Genomic DNA, 20,769 nt, shown 5'->3' with positions numbered 1-20,769 from the left:
TTGAAATTGAAGATGACTCAGTTCATAAGGGATTTGATCAGCCTGAGTTGAATCATTTGGCACGAGATTTTGGACTTCAGAACTCCCAGCATCAAGACTGCACAAGAAAAACTTGCTTGAAAAAAGGAGTGAAGGTATCCTACTTTTGACCAAGAGAAAGTGCATTTCTGCAGTACTTTCAAAGTGACGGTGGCTTTGTGTATTGCCATAACATACATGGTTTAATGGAGGAATTGGGAATTCCAATCTAGAACGCAACTGTTCATCGATAACTCAAAGCAGAGCTTGAAGTGTGTCCTTCTCCACAATGGCAATTTATTTGGTGCAGTCCCAATTGGCCATTCAGTTTGTTTTCATGAAGAATATGAAGACATAAAGAGAGTCACTGATCTGTTGCAATATCACAAGCACAACTGGATCATCTGTGTTGACCTTCAAATGGTCTGCTTCCTTCTTGGTCAGCAACGCAGATACACGAAGTACCCCTGTTTTCTGTGTATATGGGACAGCAGAGCTTGTGAGAAGCATTGGGTGGAGCTGAACTGGCCTCCAAGATCTGACCTCAAACCTGGTGATCCACACATTCTACATGAGCCACTTGTTGACAGAAAAGAACATTATATTCCCACCTCTGCACATAAAACTGGGTCTCATGAAGCAATCTGTTAAAGCTTTGTCAACTGAAGGAGACTGTTTCAAGTATCTCATTTTGGCATTTCCTAGCCTGTCATTTGAAAAGATAAAGGCCAGTGTGTTTGATGGTCCACAGATTCGGGTGCTCATTAAAGATGAACATTTCATCGGGACAATGTCAGAACTCCAAAAGAATGCTTGGTTGTCATTCAAAAACTTTGTCAAGGACTTTCTTGGAAATACATGAGCACAGAACTACACCGAAATTGTCCAGAAACTCTTGGAGAGCTTAAAAATGCTATAAGCAGAAATTTTTATCTTAATATGCATGTTTGGTAGAACTTTACTACTTGTACACAATTTGACTTAGAGTAACAATATGTAGCCTTTATATGAATAAAATAACTCTAAATAAACAGCATATTCAGGTAGTTTTTTTCTTTATTTTCCTTTGTAGGTACATTTTGTATGATTTGGGGGACAAAGGGAGGGTATCCTGTCCCTTAAAAAGTTGATGTGATAGAGAAAAACTGGTGTCTTTCTTGGATTCAGATGCCAAAAGTTAAGTCAAAAACATGTGTCAGATCTAACTCAATGAAAATTCTGCTTCCCAGTGATTCATCACCAAACACGGGGAAATGGGACAATGTAGCTAGACAGCCCAGCAAACAAGTTAGGAAAATTTCAAAGGAGAGCTGTAGACAGACCTATAACCAGATCACCCTGAGTTAATTATCACCCTCAGTTAATTTAGCTAAGCACGTTAGATTGTAACTCTGGAGTATCCAGCATGGAAAAACGAAGAAGGAGAAAGGGGGCTAGGGGGAATTACTTGTGTTGGGATAAAAGTAGCCTGTTCCGACTGTCAGTGTGCACCTTTGATTTGGCTTCGCGCGAACATGCAGATCTGTGAATAAATAACTGCCTCATCTACTGCTGAAGTCCTGTGTCCTGGTGTTTTTATTGTGAGCGTTTCTCACAACATCAAACTTCTCTTGCACACCAGATGTCATCCACTCTTGGACTTTATCCAACAAATCTTGCCTGTTATTTCTCTCATCTTAAAACCTTCTTTTGACTCCACTTCCTTCAACTAGTTCCCCATTCTCCTGCTTCTTTCTGAAGAAAAATGCCACAAAAGTTTTCTGTAATTGGAGTCTCCATTTCCTCTGTTCCCATTCTCCTAAATTCCCTAAAACTGGACTTTAAACCACACTGCATAAAAATGCTTGACAGAATCACTTCAAGGCCTCAACATTCCTAATCCAGTGGTCAATTTTATCTTAATCGTAGTTAGCATATCAGCCAGATTTGAAATAATTTCTCTTCCTTCTACAATGTCTTTCCAGCACATCTCATATTCTCTTAGATTTCTGATGTCTCCTGAACACTGCTCTATCCCCACTGACGCTGCTTCTTCTCTGCCAGTCTCTTACAATGAAGTACCCAGTGTCAGTACTGGCCCTCTCCTCTTTTGTCTCTATATTCACTCCCCAAGTCATCCCATCCAACTCATGGCTTTAAGCAGCATCTAAATCTAAGTCCCTAGCCCCAACTTTTCTCCAGAACTCCTCACTCACTAATCGACACTCTGGGTTATCTGAACGATAACCCAAACCTAACAGATCTAAACTTCATCCTACCGGACAAACCTATACCAACTAGAAGTTTTTCTCTTATTTATGAAAACCCAATTCTTCCAGTAAGTCATCCTTATTTTCTCTCTTACACACTTCAAGTTTAATCCACCAGGAAATCCTATTGATGTACTTTTAAATAAAAGCATATACCCAGGATTTGATACTCTCTCTTTTTTTAATATGCTTTATTGATTATGCTGTTACAATTGTCCAAATTTCTTTTCCCTCCACCCGTGACTCCCCTCCCTCCAGCAGTCCCCCCCACCTTAGTCCATGCCTATTGGTTGTGCATGTAGTTCTTCTCAACATCTTCCTATCTACTCCACTCCCATCCTACTATGCTTCTTAATTCATGTACCATCTCCCTCCCTCTCCCCCTTCCCCCTCCCTGCTGACCTCCCCCCAAAATGTTCCCCATACCTATAATTCTTTTCACACTCTCGTTGCCTACTTAGTTTGCCTTTGTTTCAGTTCCCTAGCTTGTTGTTGGTTGCTGTGATACAGTTTTCATTTTAATGTTCATAGTTTTGATCCTCTTTCTCCTAAACAAGTCCTTTTAACAATTCATATAACAGTGGTTTGGATCTGATGAACTCCTTCAGTTTTACTTTGTCCTGGAATCACTTTCTCTGCCCTTCTATTCTGAATGACAGCTTTGCTGGATAGAGTAATCGTGGTTGTAGGTTTTTTCTTTTCATTACTTTGAATATTTCTTGCCAGTCTTTATTGCCTGCAGAGTTTCTTTTGAGAAATCAGCTGACAGTCTTACTGGGACCCCTTTGTATGTAATTCTCTTCTCTCTTGCTGCTCTTAAGATTCTCTCTTTATCCTTAATTTTTGACATTTTGATTATAATGTATCTTGGTGTGGCTCTCCCTGGGTCCAGCTGTTTTGGAACTCTCTGTGCTTCCTGGATCTGCAAGTCTATTTCCTTCCCCAAGTTAGGGAAGTTCTGCTTCATTATTTTTTCACATAATTTTTCCATTTCTAGTTCTTCTTCACCTTCTGGCAACCCTATGATTCAGATGTTGGCCTGCTTACAGCTGTCCGATAAGTTTCTGAGCTTCTCCTCATTTTCCTCACTTCTCGTTTCATCTTTCTGCACTGGTTGACTGTTTGTTCCTTCCCTATGTTCCGATGTGTTGATTTGATCACTGGTTTTCTTGCCCTCACCACTAGTTTCGTATGTGTTTTTGTTCATTTCAGCAGGATGAGCCTTCATTCCTTCCCTGTCTTGTTTAAGATCTGCTGTTAGGTCTGTAAGCACTTTTATAACAAAGCTCTGAACTGTGCCTCAAAAAGATTTCCTATCTCCTGCTTCGTTAGATTAGAAATTTGCTGTATGGTCAGCTGCATCACTGGGATCTCTATCATGATATGTGCCATCCTGAACAGTTTTGTGCTTACCTTTGCTTCCTGTGCAGGGCTGTCACACCTCCTACGCTATAGGGGGCGGAGCCCTGTGCACTCCTCACAACCAGGCGTTTTCAGCAGGGGTGGGGTTCCAAAATGGATTCCTGCCATTCGATCTCCACTGAGAGACTGTGAGCCTCCTCCTCCATCCTCACCCCCACCGGGCCTCACAGTCCAAGGCAATGGGGGTCTGCCTTCCCCAGATTTGGAATCGCAAGCTGACAGGTCAGGCCTGCAGCTGGGAGTGCTCCCCAGGTGCTTCTCATCTCCCCTTAAATACAGATGTCTGTGCTTACTGCTGTCCTGCTGCCGTCACTGCTGCTGCTGCAGACAGCACAGCTTGACCTCTCCTCCCTGGCTGCGCCCCTCCTACTTGTCTGGATAACTTCATATGTTGGACTTCCATTTATTTTCTGGAACTTCTGGTTATTGCTGGTTTTGCGGTAGTTGTATTCCTTCTTAGTTGTGGAGGGAGACGGAACGTGTCAGTCTAGGCCTCCATCTTGGCAGGAAGTCTCCTGTGTCTGTTTGCTTCCATGTCCCAGGGAGAGCTGTTGCTCCTACTACGTTGTAAGGGGTAGAGCCTTAGGTATTTGTAACGGGCAATCTGTTTCACCACATTGTGGCGCTGTATGCGGGGTAGGGGTCTGAGAAAGAACAATGCCGCTTGCCCAGCACTTGCCTCTTTTCCAGGCACCTCTCCCACTTCCACACCAGACTGGCACCCCTCTAGCTGCTGCCCTGTCCGTGGTTCCCAGAGTAGATGGGTCTGCGGATGTTCTAGGTCCATGAAAGCCCTTTAAACAAGTGGACTCTGCTGAGACAGCAGTTTCTGAGTTTCTGCCTCTGTCTCAACCCCCACTCGTCTGCCCAGTCAAAAGGAATGAGGTTTGATTTTCCCTGGTGCTGGGACAGTGAGCTTCGCGGTAGGGTGAGGAGTTGGGAACGCTCCTCAGGTGTCTCTCCTGACTTTTTAAAATGTGTAACTACACTTTCCACCAGCCTGCCGCTGCTGTTGCTGCTGCTGCCACCACCACACCATGTCCTCTCTGCCCAGGGTCCTCCCCTCCTACCTGTCTAGATATCCTTGTTTGCTGGACTTCCATGCACTTTGATTTTCTGGAACTTCTGGTCATTTCTAGATTTGAGGTAGTTGTATTCCTTCTTAGTTGTGGAGGAAGACGCAGCATGTCTCTCTATGCCTCCATCTTGGCCGGAAGTCGATACTCTCACCTCCACCACCACACACCTCCCCATCTCCCAGTTAGTTAACTTTAATTTTACTGAATTCTTGCCAGAGCAATCCTTTCAAAGGTAATTCGATCATACATATTTCTTCTCTGATCAAAGGGCCCTTATTTCACACAGAGTAAAAAGTCAGTCCTTTACAATGGCCCACAAGGTTCTAGGTAATTTTAAATTGTAAATGCCTGAAGCAAAAATTTCAGAACGAGCTTTACATTTCTGTTACTTCTGTCAAAGGTCAATATAGACCATGTTAATGACTAGCCAGTAGAGATACTTTCTTGACTAGATGAAGGCCTCGGTTGAATAAAACCTGTTGATCACGTTTTCACAAATTATATACTTAACTGGCAGAAGGTATATTAAAGTATGTTCCAGCTTACAGAGATTCTTGGTGCCCCCACTCATCAAAGCACTTACCATCAACTGCATACACATCTTTGTGTGTCTTTCAGAGTAAGTTCAGCATCCCCAGGCAACAGGGCTAAATTATCTCTTTCAGCATTCTACAGGCCCCCTTTATCTCCATGTCTGACCTTAACTCAAAATATCCCCTGAATTCTGGCCAAGGTGAGTTTTCAGAAAACCCCTCCTGAAGAACACTGGTGTATGCATAAGCCACATAGGCCAATAATCACCTATTTATTCAGATGATTTGATCATGGTTGCAAGAAGCAGGAATATGAGGCTAAGGCAATGCTGGCATTTAAATAAACTCACTGCCTCAACTAACTACACTGTGAGATCCTTAAAAGTAGCAGTAGTGTCTCAGCCATTTGTTTCTTCAGCACTTAATGTTTGGCGCAAAATAGGCACTGATATTTTCCTGGTGAATTTCTGAAAGAAAGCTACAGCAAATTAAGTATTCACAAGCTATATTACAGCCTTGAAATGAGGCTGATAGGATCTGAGTTCTTACCTGTGCTTGTTTCTGCATTTCTCCTTTAAGATCATCGAAGTATGTGCTTTCTCCTTCATCATATTCTGCATCAAACATCTCCTTCAATTTTCTCTTCTTATCCAAATGCTTTTTCTTGGCACTTTCCTCTGCATAGGGGTCAATTTTTTCTTCAACTTCTTCCTCTACATTGTCAATCTTAAATTTCCAGAAGAGAAAATTTTGTAAAAGTTAGTGATCTTTTTTCTTTTTTAGAAAAGAAAGATTTAAAAAGTTCTACTGAGCTGCAAAAATCTAAGTTATGATCATCATGAAAAGAAAACACTGCCCTGGGCTATAAATGACATGTACTGCCTCAAGACATTTCGACATCTGCATTACAATTAACTGCTATTCCTTAATCTGCCAGGGAATCCCAAATATGCATAATATCCCAAGCCCAGATGCACCGAGATATTGTTCTAAAGAAATCTTAGGGCAAACAGGAAATGAGTTTTTCTAAATGGCACTAAAAAACTTTTTTCTGCTTAGATATATTTTCTTCCTTTTTTAAAAACTTATTAGGGGTGACACTGGTTAATAAAGTTATATAGGTTTCAGGTATACGGTTCTACAATACATCATCTCTTTATATTGTATATTTACCATTCCAAGTCAAGTCTCCTTTCATCACCATTATCCTTCCTATAAACCCTCTTCTACCTGCCCCCAACACCCTTTCCCTTCTGTAATCACCATACTATTTATTGTCTAGATCCATGATGCATGAGGTTTTTTTGCTTAATCCCTTTACCTTTTTCACCCAGGCCCACAAACCCCTGACAGCTTGTCAGTCTGTTCTTTATCTATAAGTCTGTTTCTATTTTGTTTGTTAGTTTATTCTGTTCATTAGATTCCACATATGATTTAAGAGGAGAATCATGGCAAAAGGAATAGTGAAAAAGAAGTGACCTAGGAGCTAAAACTTTCAAGGACTAAAGAATCATACCAAGAAGAACAAATAACAGGTGTTACTCCAAAGATCAAGAGTAACAAATAAACCAATAATCTTTGATCTGACACCACCCTCCATGTTTTCAGGAAGGAATCCATCCAGTCTCTAACCTACACAAATAACAAGATTAGGATTTCTTAAAATAGGTGTCTCTTGGAATATACTGACCACAGATCCAGGACCAGTGGCTGACGGCAGCCATGGCAAAGTCATACCTGAGTATCCAGGCCTGATTTTCCCTTGTGCACATCCCCTGTTTCCAGGTCTTCAAAGTCACCATAGAGCTCCTCTAGGGAAAGAACATCCAAATAACTTCTCTGTGAATAGGATCTGCATGTGACAGTCTAGTACCACCCAGCACCAGATGTAGAGTGTGTTCTACATTCCAAACATCATATTTACTATTCTTATGACTACACACCCCAGAAAACTCCTGCCCTTACATAGGCTTCTTTTTCTTGTTAAACTGTATTTCATCACCTATTTAGGTTAATTAAACAAACCCAATTCACATTTCCATACTTTACTTCTCTAGGAGGCAACGTTAGAAGGGTATTAAAACATTTTCATATAAGAAAGAGTGAAATAACCAGAGTCAAAGGAAATATAAAACACGGGAAGATTCCACTGAAATTAAAAAAAAAAAAAAACAACTAATAATGTTATTTAGAAATAAACAAGAAATGTACTAACCTTTAACTCAATATTATAAAAGCTTTAATAAGCTACCAAAAGATACACAGAATAACATTAGCTAACACCTGTATGTGCTTTACACACCAGGCACTGCTCAGAGCACTTTGCATGTCATAACTGCATTTTTTTTTTAATTGTAACAGTTTGGCTTACATATAATCTAGACTCAGGAGAGTGGTGGCCACTGAATGAGTGTGTGTGTGTGGTTTTTTTTAAGTACCTTTTATTGATTATGTTGTTACAATAGTCCCAATTTTTTTCCCTTTGCTCCCCTCTGCACAGTACCCCTCTTCCCTCCAGCAATCACACCCCCCTTAGTTCATGTCCATGGACCATGCATGTAAGTTCTTTGGCTTCACCCTTTCCTATATTACTCTTAACTTCTCCCTGTCTATTTTGTACCAATCAATTGTGCTTCTTAATCCCTGCACCATTTCCCCATTTCTCTCTCTTCCTCCTCCTGTAAGAGGCAAGGAAACTGGTGACTCCCAAACGAGTAGAAAATAATTAGCAGCTAAGGGCAAATATAATTAGAGGGTCTCTGTGCCAAGTTAACAATATTAGCATATTTACAAATCAGAAAAGGGGCATTCCGCAGCTCAGCACAAATGCTTCTGAGGACAAAGGATATCTGAGATCAAAGGGGGTAAGATAGTTTTCACCAAACTCTGGTAAGCAGAAAATGTAGCTAAACAGCCCAGCAAACAAGATAAAAAAATTTCAAAGAAAAGCTGGATACAGACCTATGATCAGATCACTCCGAGTTAATTTTCAACCTCAGTTAATTTAGTTAATTGTGTTAGATTGTTAACGCCGGAGTATGCAGCATGGAAAAACAGAGGAGAAGGAGGGGGAGAAGGTAAAGGGGGTGTGTGTTTTACTCGCATTAGGATAAAAACAGCCAGCTCAGTTCTGGTGGCGCACACCTTGATGTGGCTCTTAGGCTGTGCCCAGAGCTGCAGATATGTGAATAAACAACTGCTTCAGTTACTGCTCAAGTCCTGTGTCCCAGTGTTTTATTGTGAGCATTTCTCACACACCCAGCTGGTAACCCTCCTAATGATCCCCATACCTATGATTCTGTTCTTATTCTGGTTTGCTTAGTTAGATTGTTTATATTTTTTAGATTCAATTGTTGATAGTTGTGAGTTTGCTGTCATTTTAGTGTTCATAGTTTTGATCTTCATTTCTTAAATAAGTCCCTTTAACATTTCATATAATAATGGCTTGGTGATGACGAACTCTTTTAGCTTTACCTTGTCTGGGAAGCACTTTATCTGCCCTTCCAGTCTAAATGACAGCTTTGCTGGATAGAGTAATCTTTGTTGTAGGTCCTTGCTTTTCATCACCTTGAATACTTCTTGCCAGTCCCTTCTTGCCTGCAAAGTTTCTTTTGAGAAATCAGCTGAGAGTCTTATTAGGCACCCCTTTGCAGGTAACTCTCTTCTTTTCTCTTGCTGCTTTTAAGATTCCCTTGTCTTTAACCTCTGGCATTTTAATGATGATGTGTCTTGGTGTGGTCCTTTTTGGGTCCAGCTTGTTTGGGACTCTCTGTACTTCCTGGACTTGTATGTCTATTTCCTTCGCCAAATTTGGGAAGTTTCCCTTCATTATTTTTTCACATAAACTTTCAATTTCTTGCTTTCTCTTCTCCTTCTGGCACCACCATGATTCGGATGTTGTAACATTTAAAGTTGTCCCAGAGGTTCCTAAGCCTCTCATTTTTTTCAATTCTTGTTTTCTTATTCTGTGCTGGTTGACTGTTTTTTTCTTCCTTATGTTCCAAATATTGATTTGAACCCCGATTTCCATCCCTTCACCATTGGTTGTGGATGGATTATACTTTGTTTCATTTAACACAGCCTTCACTTCTCCCTTATGCATTTGCCATACTCAAGCATATCTGTCAAGCCTGTGAGCATCTTTATCACCAGTGTTTTGAACTCTGTGTCTGTTAGTTGGCTATCTCCTCGTTTGATAGGTTGGCTATCTCCTCATCGCTTAGTTCTCCTACTGGAACCTTGATCTGTTCCCTCTCTGTCTCCTCATCTTGACGGGCTCCTGTGTTTGTTTGCCTGTGTCTTAGGTAAACGATTGCTCCTGTTTCATTGTAAGGAGCAGAGCCTTAGATATTCGTCAGTACAGGATGACTGGTATCACCATGTTGTGGTGCTATGTGTGGGGGAGGCGTCTGAGAAGGAACAATGCCGCTTGCTCAGTATTCATCCCTTTTCCAGGCACTTCTCCCACCTCCGTATGAGACTGGCACTTCTCTAGCTGTTTCCCTGGCCATTATTCCCAGAGTGGGTGGGTCTGTGGACATTGTAGGACCGTGGGGACCCTTTAAACAAGTGTACTATGCTGAGAGACCGGCAATTTCTTCCTCCGCCTCAACCCCCACTGGTTTGCACAGTCAGAAGCAATGAGGCTTGCTTTTCCCTGGCTCTGTGACTGTGAGCTGTGTGGTCTGCTCTGAGGCTGGGAACGCTCCTCAGGTGTCCCTCCCAACTTTTTAAAATGTGTGACTGCGTTTTCCGCTGGCCTACCACTGCTGCTGCCACATCTGCTGCCACCACCATACTGCGTCCTCTCCGCCCTGGCTCCACCCCTCCTACCTGTCTGAATGAGTTTTTCTTCTTTGTATCTTTGTTTGTTGGAATTCCATGAAACTCGATTTTCTGGAACTTCTGGTTGTCTCTAGTTTTGAGGTAGTTATATTCCTTCTTAGTTGTGGAGGAAGACGCAGCGTGTCTACGTCTCCATCTTGGCTGGAAGTCAGGACTATAAATTACATTTTTTAACATTACACAGTAGGAGGTATTATTAATATTACCTACTGAACAAATAAAGATTACCATTTGTTTGGAAAGGGAGACTTAATATCATGAAGATGCCAATTCTCCCTTTAACAGTTACAATAAAAATAACCACCAAGAATCTGGTCTGGAAAACACGGTGTATATGTTTCCTTTGTTCCTTCCAGGTATGTATATAACCATCCACTCCAGAAACAATAAAATAGCATAAAGAATTCAAACTGTCAGGAAAGAAACTGAAGAGCCAAATGGAAATTACAGAATTAAAAAATGTAATAATAGACGAAGAAAAAAAACCTAGCTAGATGAATCAATAAGAATAGAGATGACAGAGGATAGAATCAGAGACCTTGAGGCCCGATCAATAGCATTTACCCACTCTGAACAACACAGAAAAAATAAAGGCCTACAAACAAATGATCAGAGCCTCATGGACCTGTGGGACAGAAACAAATATATCATCAAAATCTTACAAGAAGACTGAGGCTAAAAAGAGATAACGACTCAAGATTCCAAATTTTGGACTACTTCCGGCCAAGATGGAGGCCTAGACTAATACGTTCTGTCTCCCTCCACAACTTAGAAGGAATACATCTACCGCAAAACCAGAAATAACCAGAAGTTCCAGAAAATAAAGCTGCATGGAAGTCCAACGTATGACATTATAAAGAAGTGGTGCTTGTCCAGACGTGTAGGAGAGGCGAAGCAGAGGTGGAGAGGTCAAGCTGTGCTGGCGGTGGTGGCGGCGAAAGCGGCGGGATGGCAGTAAGCACAGACAACTGTATTTAAAAAGAGGCAAGAAACACCTGGGGAGCACCTCCGGCTGCCGACCAGACCCATCAGCTCACCATTCCAACACTGGGAAAGGCAGACACCCATTGCTTTGGACTGTGAAGTCCGGAGAGGGTGGTGAGAAGCTCCTGGTCTCTCAGTAGAGAGTAACAGCAAGAATCCATCTTGGAACCCTGCCTTCAAACAAAACGCCACAGCATGGTGAGAAAGGTTGCCCAGTAGTGACGAGTGCATGGGGCTCCACCCCCTATAATGTAGGAGGTGTGACAGCCCAACCCAAGAAGCAAAGGTGAACACAAAACTGTCAGGATGGCACAGCTCATGATACAGATCCCAGTCACACAGCTGAACAAACAGCAAATATCTGATCTAACAGATCAGCAGATAGCAAATCTTTCTGAGGCACAGTTCAGAGCTTTGGTTATATGACTGCTTACAGACCTGACAGCAGATCTTAAACAAGATGGGAAAGAAATGAAGGCTAGTCCTGCTGAAATGAACAAAAACACATACGAAACAAGTGGTGAGGGAAGGAAAATCAGGGATCAAATCAACAAATCGGAACATAGGGAAGAAACAAACAGTCAACCAGTGCAGAAAGACGAAACAAAAAGTGAGGAAAATGAGAAGCTCAGAAACCTCTGGGACAACTATAAGAGTGCAAATATCCGAATTATAGGGTTGCCATAAGGTGAAGAAGAAGAACTAGAAACGGAAAAATTATGTGAAAAAAGAATGAAACAGAACTTCCCTAACTTGGGGAAGGAAATAAGACTTACAGGTCCAGGAAGCACAGAGAGTTCCAAATAAACTGAACCCAGGGAGAATCACTCCAAGACACATTATAATCAAAATGTCAAAAACGAAGGATAAAGAGACAATCTTAAAAGCAGCAAGAGAAGAGAATTAGGTAGAAAGGGGTCGCAATAAGACTATCAGCTGATTTCTCAAAAGAAACCCTGCAGGCAAGAAGGCCTGACAAGAAATATTCAAAGTAATGAAAAGCAAAAATCTACAACCACAATTACTCTATCCAGCAAAGCTGTCATTCAGAATAGAAGGACAGGGAAATTGCTTCCAGGACAAAGTAAAACTGAAGGAGTTCATCAGATCCAAACCACTGTTATATGAAATGTTAAAGGGACTTGTTTAGGAGAAAGAGGATCAAAACTATGAACATTAAAATGAAAACTGTGAAGATGGCGGAGGAGTGAGGGGAGGCTGAGCTTTCTGGCCCCCGAGACCCGTTTGTAGTTTGGGCTAATTGCAGATAAAACATCTCAGTGAGCAGCTGGACATTGGCAAAAGTTGAGCCTTGGCACTACTGGATTAGAGAAAATCCATCTGGGAACAACCTGTTTAGTAAGGATAGCGGAGGAAAAAGGGACGAGATGGGATTTCAGACTGGGGTGGCTCCCTGAGCTGTGGCTGGAAGTACACAAAGACACAAAGACTGTTTGGCGAACACAGGCTTCCCCAGAGTGGAATCCAGAGGAGAACGGATCTCTGACCGCTGGAAGAGACAGGAGAGAACCAGGTGGCATTTGGCGCTGAAAGACAAGGAACAGCGTACTGCACTGAATGTGAGAACGTGATTTTCCTTTATTTTTTTTCTCTTGTGCACTGTGGAGAGGGGAGGAAAAGTTGGGGGTGATAGGACATTCTTGAGGAGTGCAGACGCATAAGAGTGCTCAACCAGTCCCCAACCCTCCCCTTGGGTAGTGTGGGTGCACAGAGGGCAGTGCCCTCATACATTGGCTGAGGCATGCAACCAGTTTACCGGCCGCGTGTCTGGGTGCCCCTCGGACACACCCCAACAGACATAAAATCAGTGCCCCAACGAGCATAGGTAGGGCCCGCTGGGGATGCAGAAGACCGTGCGCAGACACCCCTGGCCAGCCCCAGTGACCACCAGGCCTGAGCACAGACCACTTGCTCTGGCTCTGCTCGTGCCTGCCCAGGCGGGTATGAGAACGGCAGGCGGCTGCGGCACAGGAACGGCGGGCAGCAACGACTCACAGATGCTCACTTCCACCGTGCACAAGTGTCCGGGGCCCCACCCCAAAGGGCGAGAGACCAACTCCCAGGGCGCAGCTCGGCAGGGCTGAGACTACATGCAGGCCGCCTTGCACACGCACAGGCACCCCAGCTGGCTCCAAACAGGCGCAAAACCTGCAAAGATTAGGAAGCTCTGGCCCATCTCATTAGACCAGTAGTGGATCCAGAAAAAGAAGATGACACACAAGAGGCTGAACTGAGTAAAAACTTTCCTTTTGTGTGTGTGTATACATATATATATATTTTTTAATTTTTTATTTCTATTTTAGTTTTTTATTTGTATTTTATCTTATTTTAATATTTTTAAGTTTCATATTTTTATTTTAAATTTAATTTTTACTTCTATTAAAAAAAATTTTTTTTAAATGATCGCTTTCATTTGTTTCATACCATCTCTTCTTCGCATCCTTCCTCTTTAATTTTTGTTTATTTGTTTGTCTGTCTAGTTTAGCCTCCCTTTCACACTAAATAAATAGGATATAACTAATATATAAATATAATACTACACAATTCCACTTTCTTACTATATTCTGCATTCTTCTTTTTCTTCATTATTATTAACATACAATGTAAATATTACCTACTGTCTTGCATAGTCTCGACACTACTTGCTACTATTACTAACCTATCATCCCCTCTCGCATAAGTCATATTTTTCCTCCTTAAAAACAACTCTTATCTATTCTCCCTATAGTATAAAAGCTCTAACCTCTCTACATTTATATTAATACTGGATCATTGGCTGACAATAGCAGGATAGTGGGTGGGGGATATTTTTGAGGGTGTGGGTTTCCTGCCTTTGCTGTGTGTTTATGTTTTTAACAGCATCTCCACAAAATAACTCAAGACAAAGTGGACACAGTGACTCTCAATCAACTAGCCAGAGGGAAGATCCCACCAAAGAGCACCTGAAATATAACCAGACAGCATAAACAAACGACATAAAGGGTAACCCAAGAACATCAGGCTCAGGAGATCAAAGAGACTGCACCACCGAAACCCCCAGATCTCCTATAAAGAAGTTCATACCACAAAGGTGGGAAGTCAAAGCAGACAAATCCAAAAAACAAAAACAAACAAGAAGAATCCAACATGGTAAGACACAGAAACAACCTCTCAACGAAAATAAAAGAGGAATCCCTAGAAAAAGAGGTAGATGGAATAGACATAGCCGAAATGTCAGACATAGAATTCAAAACAATGGTGGTAAAGAAGCTCAATATACTCGACAACCTCAAAAACAACTACAACAACCTCCAAGGAAGTTACCAACAGCTTCAAGAAAATTACAGGGAACTTACAGAGAACTACAACAGCATAAAAAAGGACATAGAAACTATTAACAAGAACCAGGAAGAAATGAAGAATACAATCTCTGAACTAAAAAACACAGTAGAATCAATCAAAAGCAGGCTAAACGAAGCAGAGGATCGGATCAGTGAGTTAGTGGACAATGTATAAAAAAATTCCCAGACAATAAAACAAATAGAAAAAAGATTGAAAAAGTATGAAGAAGATGTAAGGGAATTACAGGACAGCATGAGGAAAAACAAAATCCGAGTCATCAGAATAAAAGAGGGAGAAGAGGAATGAGGAAAAGAAAAACTGATAGGAGAAATAATGACAGAAAATTTTCCCAACCCGATGAAAGAAAAAGTTATGCAAATTCAGGAAGCACAGAGAATCCAATGAAGAGGAACCCAAAAAAATCCACTCCAAGGCACATCATAATTAAAATGGAAACATTAAGGATAAAGACAGCATCCTAAAAGCAGCAAGAGAAAAACAGCAAACAACATACAAGGGAGCTCTGATAAGGCTATCGACTGATTTCTCAACAGAAACACTACAAGCCAGAAGGGAATGGTCAAAAATATTTCAAGCAATGAAAAACAAAGGCCAACAACCAAGAATACTCTACCCAGCAAGGCTCTCATTCAAAATAGAAGGTGAAATAAGGAGTTTCACAGACAAAGGAAGACTAAAACAATACATCTCCTCCAAACCAGCATTGCAAGGGATGCTAAAGGGAATATTTTAAGAAAAAGAAGAAAAAGAGGAGAGAAACCCAGGTACAAAGGGAAATGAATAAATACATGTCAATAATAACCTTAAATGTAAATGGATTAAATGCTCCAATTAAAAGACATAGGGTAATGGAATGGATAAGAAAACATGACCCACATATTTGCTGCCTACAAGAAACACACCTCAAAACAAAAGATTTACACAGACTGAAAGTAAAGGAATACAAAAAAGTATTCCAAGCAAATGGACATGAAAAAAAAGCTGGGGTAGCAGTACTCATATCAGACAGAACAGATTTCAAAGCAAAGGCAATAAAAAGAGACAAAGAATAACATTTTATAATACTTAAAGGAACAATCCATCAAGAAGATATAACCCTGATAAATATATAAGCACCCAACATAGGAGCACCCAAATACATAAAGCAAATACTAGTAGACCACAAGGATATTAACATTAACATACTCATAGTAGGCAACTTTAACACTCCGTTATCAACAATAGACAGATCTTCGAAGCAAAGAAACACCAAGGATATTGAGGCACTGAACAACACATTAAACCACATGGACTTAACTGATACATATAGAATTTTTCACCTCAAAGAAGCATACATTCTTTTCAAATGCACATGGGACATTTTCAAAGACAGACCACATGATAGGACACAAAACAAGCCTCAACAAATTCAAGAAAACTGAAATCATATGAAGCATCTTTTCAGACCACAGTGCCTTGAAACTAAAAATCAACCTCAGAGAAAAAAATCAAAGACATCCGAACTCATGGAGAATGAATAAGTTGCCATTAAATAATGAATGGGTTAACAATGATATCAAAGAAGAAATCCAGAAATTTCTAGAAACTAATAAAGAACACAGAACAGCCCAAAACCTATGGGACACAGCAAAAGCAGTCCTAAGAGAGAATTTCATACCAATACAGGCATATCAGAAAAGGATAGAAGAATCTCAAATAAAAAAATCTAACCCTAAAGCTACAAGAACAAGAACAACAACAACAAACAAAGCCTAGGGTAAGAAGAAGGAAAGAAATCATCAAGATCAGAGCAGAATTAAATGACATACAGACCAAACAAACAATTCTAAAGATAAATGAAACTAGGAGCTGGTTCTTTGAAGAAATAAACAAAATCGACAAGCCTTTAGCCAGGGCTCATCAAAAAAAAAAAAAAGAGGGGACCCAAATAAACAAAATCAGAAACAAAAAAAGGAGAATTCACGACTGATACCACAGAAATACAAAGGATTATAAGAAATTACTACAAACAACTATATGGCAAGAAATTTGACAACCTAGAAAAAATGGACAAATTTCTAGAAACATATAACCTTTCAAAACTGAACCAAGAAGAAATAGAAAGTCTCAACAGACCAATAACAAAGAAGGAAATTGAAACATTAATTAAAAATCTCCCGGCACACAAAAGCCCTGGACCGGATGGCTTCACAGGCGAATTCTACAAAACATTTAGGGAAGAACTAACTCCTACCCTCCTCAAACTATTCCAAAACATCCAAGAAGAGGGAAAAATCCCAAACTCTTTCTATGAAGCCAGTATTACCCTAATTCCTAAACCAGGTGAAGACAGAACGAAAAAAGGAAACTACAGACCAATATCACTGATAAACATAGATGTGAAAATCTTCAATAAAATATTGGCAAACAGGATCCAGCAATACATCAAAAAGATCATACACCACTATCAAGTGGGATTCATCCCAGGGATGCAAGGATGGTTTAATATTCACAAATCAATAAATATAATACATCACCTAAACAAAATGAAGGACAAAAATCACATAATCATATCAATATATGCAGAAAAAGCATTTGATAAAGTACAACACCCATTTATGGTGAGAACACTCAGCAAAATGGGAATAGAGGGAGCATACCTCAACATAATTAAGGCTATATATGAGAAACCTGAAGCCAACATCATACTCAATGGACAAAAACTGAAAGCATTGCCCCTGAAATCAGGAACAAGACAAGGCTGCCCACTCTCTCCACTCTTATTCAACATAGTGTTGGAGGTCCTAGCCACAGCACTAAGAAAAAAAATAAAATAAAAGGCATCCAAATTGGGAAAGAAGTAAAACTATCATTATGTGCAGATGACATGATAGTATACATAGAAAACCCTATAAACTCCACTAAAAGACTACTCGATATAATAAGTGAATTTAGCAAAATAGCAGGGTAAAAATAAATATACAGAAATCTAAGGCATTTCTGTACACCAACAATAAAATATCAGAGACAGAGATAAAAAAGAAAATACCATTTACTATAGCAACAAGAAAAATAAAGTACCTAGGAATAAACTTAACCAAAGAGATAAAAGACCTGTACTCTAAAAATTATGTAACATTGAAGAAAAAACTTAAGGAAGATACAAATAAATGGAAGCAAATAACATGTTCTTGGATGGGAAGAATCAACATCATCAAAATGGCCATACTACCCAAAGCAATTTACAGATTCAATGTAATCCCTATTAAAATACCAATGACATATTTCACAGACCTACAACAAATACTCCAAAAATTCATATGGAACTAAAAAGACCCCGAATAGCAAAAGCAATCTTGAGACAGAGGAACACAGCAGGAAGAATCACAATACCAGACATCAAACAATACTACAAAGCCACTGTGAAAAAAACCAGTCTGGTATTGGCATAAGAATAGACAGATAGATCAATAGAAGAGAATAGAGAGTCCAGAAATTAATCCAGGAATCTACGGTCAACTAATATTTGATAAAGAAGGAAGGAACATAAAATGGAGTGAGAAGAACCTCTTTAACAAATGGTGCTGGGAGAACTGGACAGAGACATGCAAAAAAAAAAAAATGAAATAGACCACCAATTTACACCACACACAATAATAAACTCAAGATGGATAAAAGACTTAAATGTAAGCCGTGACACCATAAAAGTCCTAGAGGAAAACATAGGCAGAAAAATTTCAGACATCCCATGTAACAATATTTTCACAGATACATCTCCTAAGGCAAGAGAAATAAAGGAAAAAATAAACAAATGGGACTACATCAAACTAAAGAGTTCCTGCTCAGCAAAAGAAAACATTAGCAAGACGAAAAGGAAACCAACCATATGGGAAAATATATTTGCCAATTATATCTCACACAGGGGACTGATCTCCAAAATATATAAAGAGCTTATAAGACTCAACATCAAGAAAACAAAAAACCCAATGAAAAAATGGGCAAAGGAACTGAACAAACACTTCTCCGAAGAGGACATACAGAAGGTCCATAGACACATGAAAAAATAATCAACATCACTAGCCATCAGAGAGATGCAAATAAAAACCACAATGAGATACCACTTTACACCAGTCAGAATGGCCATCATCAACAAATCAACAAACAACAAGTGATGGAGAGGATGTGGAGAAATGGGAACCCTACTGCACTGTTGGTGGGAATGCAGACTGGTGCAGCAGCTATGGAAAACAGTATGGAATCACCTCAAAAAACTAAAAATGGAACTCCCTTTTGAACCAGAGATTCCCCTGCTAGGATTATACCTGAAAAACCCTAAAACCCTAATTCAAAAGAACTTATGCACCCTTATGTTCATAGCAGCACTGTTTACTATAGCTAAGTGCTGGAAACAGCCTAAGTGCCCATCTGTGGATGAGTGGATCAAAAAACAGTGGTTCATTTACACAATGGAGTACTACGCAGCAGAGAGAAAGAAGGAACTCCTGCCATTTGCGACAACACAGATGGAACTAGAGAGAATTATGCTTAGTGAAATAAGCCAGGCAAAGAAAGAAAAATACCATATGGTATCAGCTAATACAGGAAACTAAAGAACAACACAAACATACGAACTAAATAGGACAAGGAGCAGAATAACTGTCAATAGGGGGGAGGGGGAGAGAAAGAAGGGGGATAAGTGAGGGAAGGGTTTAGTCAAGGAATGTGTATGGAGGACTCATAGACATGGACAACGGGGAGGGATATGATTGTGGGAGAAGTGGTGGGCTGGGTGTGGGGGAGCAATGGGGGAAAAATGGGACAACTGTAATTAAAAAGTCAAAAAAATAATTAAAAAGAAAAATCAAAACTGTATCACAACAACCAACAACAGAAGCTAGGGAATTGAAACAAAGGCAAACTAAGTAGGCAATGAGAGTGGAAAAAGAAATATAGGTATGGGGAATATTTGGGGGGGAGGTCAGCAGGGAGGGGAAAGGGGAAAGGGGATAGAGATGGTACAGGAATTAAGAAGCATAGTAGGAGGAAGTGGATAGGAAGATGTTGAGAAGAACTATATGCACAACCAATGGGCATGGACTAAGGGGGGGGGGCAACTGGAGGGAGGGGGGCCGCTGGTGGAGGGAAACAAAGGGAAAAGAAATTGGGACAACTCTAACAGCATAATTAGTAAAGCATATTAAAGGAAAAAAAAAATTTCCTGAATTTGGTGAAAGACATAAACTTACTGAGCAAATCTCAAACAGTAAAACCAATGAAATCCATACCAGTCAAACTTCTGAAAACTAAAAACAAACAGAAACATCTTGAAAGCAGCAGGAAAGAAGTGACAAATTACTTGTAGTAGCAGAGCAATTCCAGTAACAGCATATTTCTCCTCTGAAATCATGGAAGCCACAAAGTGGCACATTTTCAAGTGCTAAACAAAGAACTGTCATCTGCGATAAATCTGTATCTGGTGAAACTACTCCTGGGAAATAAAGGCATTCTCAGACTAAGGAAAACTACAGGAATTTTTCATTAGCATAGCTAACCTTAAAAACGGATTTAAAAAGTTCCTAAGTAAAAAGGAAATTATAAAAGGAAAAATTTGGGCACATCAGTGAAAAAAATAAAAGGATATATTAAACTATCCTTCTCATGAGTTTTCAAAATCTTATTTTATGATTAAAAAAAAAAAAAAAAAAGAGAAAAGAAACCAAGCCATACTACCTAATACTCAAGCCAATATTATTTTAAAAAGGGACCTGAATGGAAGAAGCAAGGTTTCCATGTTACTCAAAGCGGTAAAACATTGGTGACAGTAGGCTATCATATTACGACATGTATATTATACTACCCAGAGCAAACACTACAAAAACCATACAATGAGATACACTAAAAAACACTGTAAACAAATCAAAAGAAGAAAAAGGAAAAAGAGAAAAAAACAGAAGAATTAGAACTAGAATAAATAAAAAATACTAAAATATCACTTAAAATACATATCCATAAGTACCTTAAATGTAAATGACATAAATATGCCACATAAAAACAGAAAACCCCACTGGGGTTTTACAAAAGACTGACTTCAAATTAATACCTAAGTAGATTGAGAATAAAAGGACAGAGAAAGATACAGCATGCAAACTCAACTTTAAAAAAAGCAAAAGTATAATACTGCTATCTTATAAAGTAACTTCAGTGCAAAGGAAATTATCAGTCAGAGAGGGCCTTAACTGAACTGTCGTCGTCGTCGGCAGCCGTCCGTCTCGAGAGACGACGGTGTAGCTTCTTAAG

At 40.0% G+C, this 20,769-nt stretch overlaps 1 protein-coding gene across 1 annotated transcript in view; it reads right to left on the bottom strand.

Annotated features, from left to right (window-relative positions):
- Positions 1–20,769, bottom strand: part of BMS1 (BMS1 ribosome biogenesis factor) — a 64,393-nt gene that overhangs the window by 8,307 nt on the left and 35,317 nt on the right. The window contains exons 14-15 of the mRNA XM_090277832.1: positions 7,039–7,112; positions 5,851–6,027 (exon numbers count right to left, since the gene is read on the bottom strand). Of these exons, the coding sequence (XP_090133958.1) occupies positions 5,851–6,027; positions 7,039–7,112 (251 nt within the window). The remainder of the gene's footprint in view (positions 1–5,850; positions 6,028–7,038; positions 7,113–20,769) is intronic.

Source organism: Furipterus horrens, unplaced genomic scaffold (genome assembly GCF_987537825.1).
Source record: "Furipterus horrens unplaced genomic scaffold, mFurHor1.1.pri manual_scaffold_5, whole genome shotgun sequence".
In the NCBI taxonomy this organism is placed as follows: Eukaryota; Metazoa; Chordata; class Mammalia; order Chiroptera; family Furipteridae; genus Furipterus; species Furipterus horrens.
The sequence above is the reverse complement of the archived record's forward strand: the minus strand, read 5'-3'. Positions and strand labels throughout refer to the sequence as shown.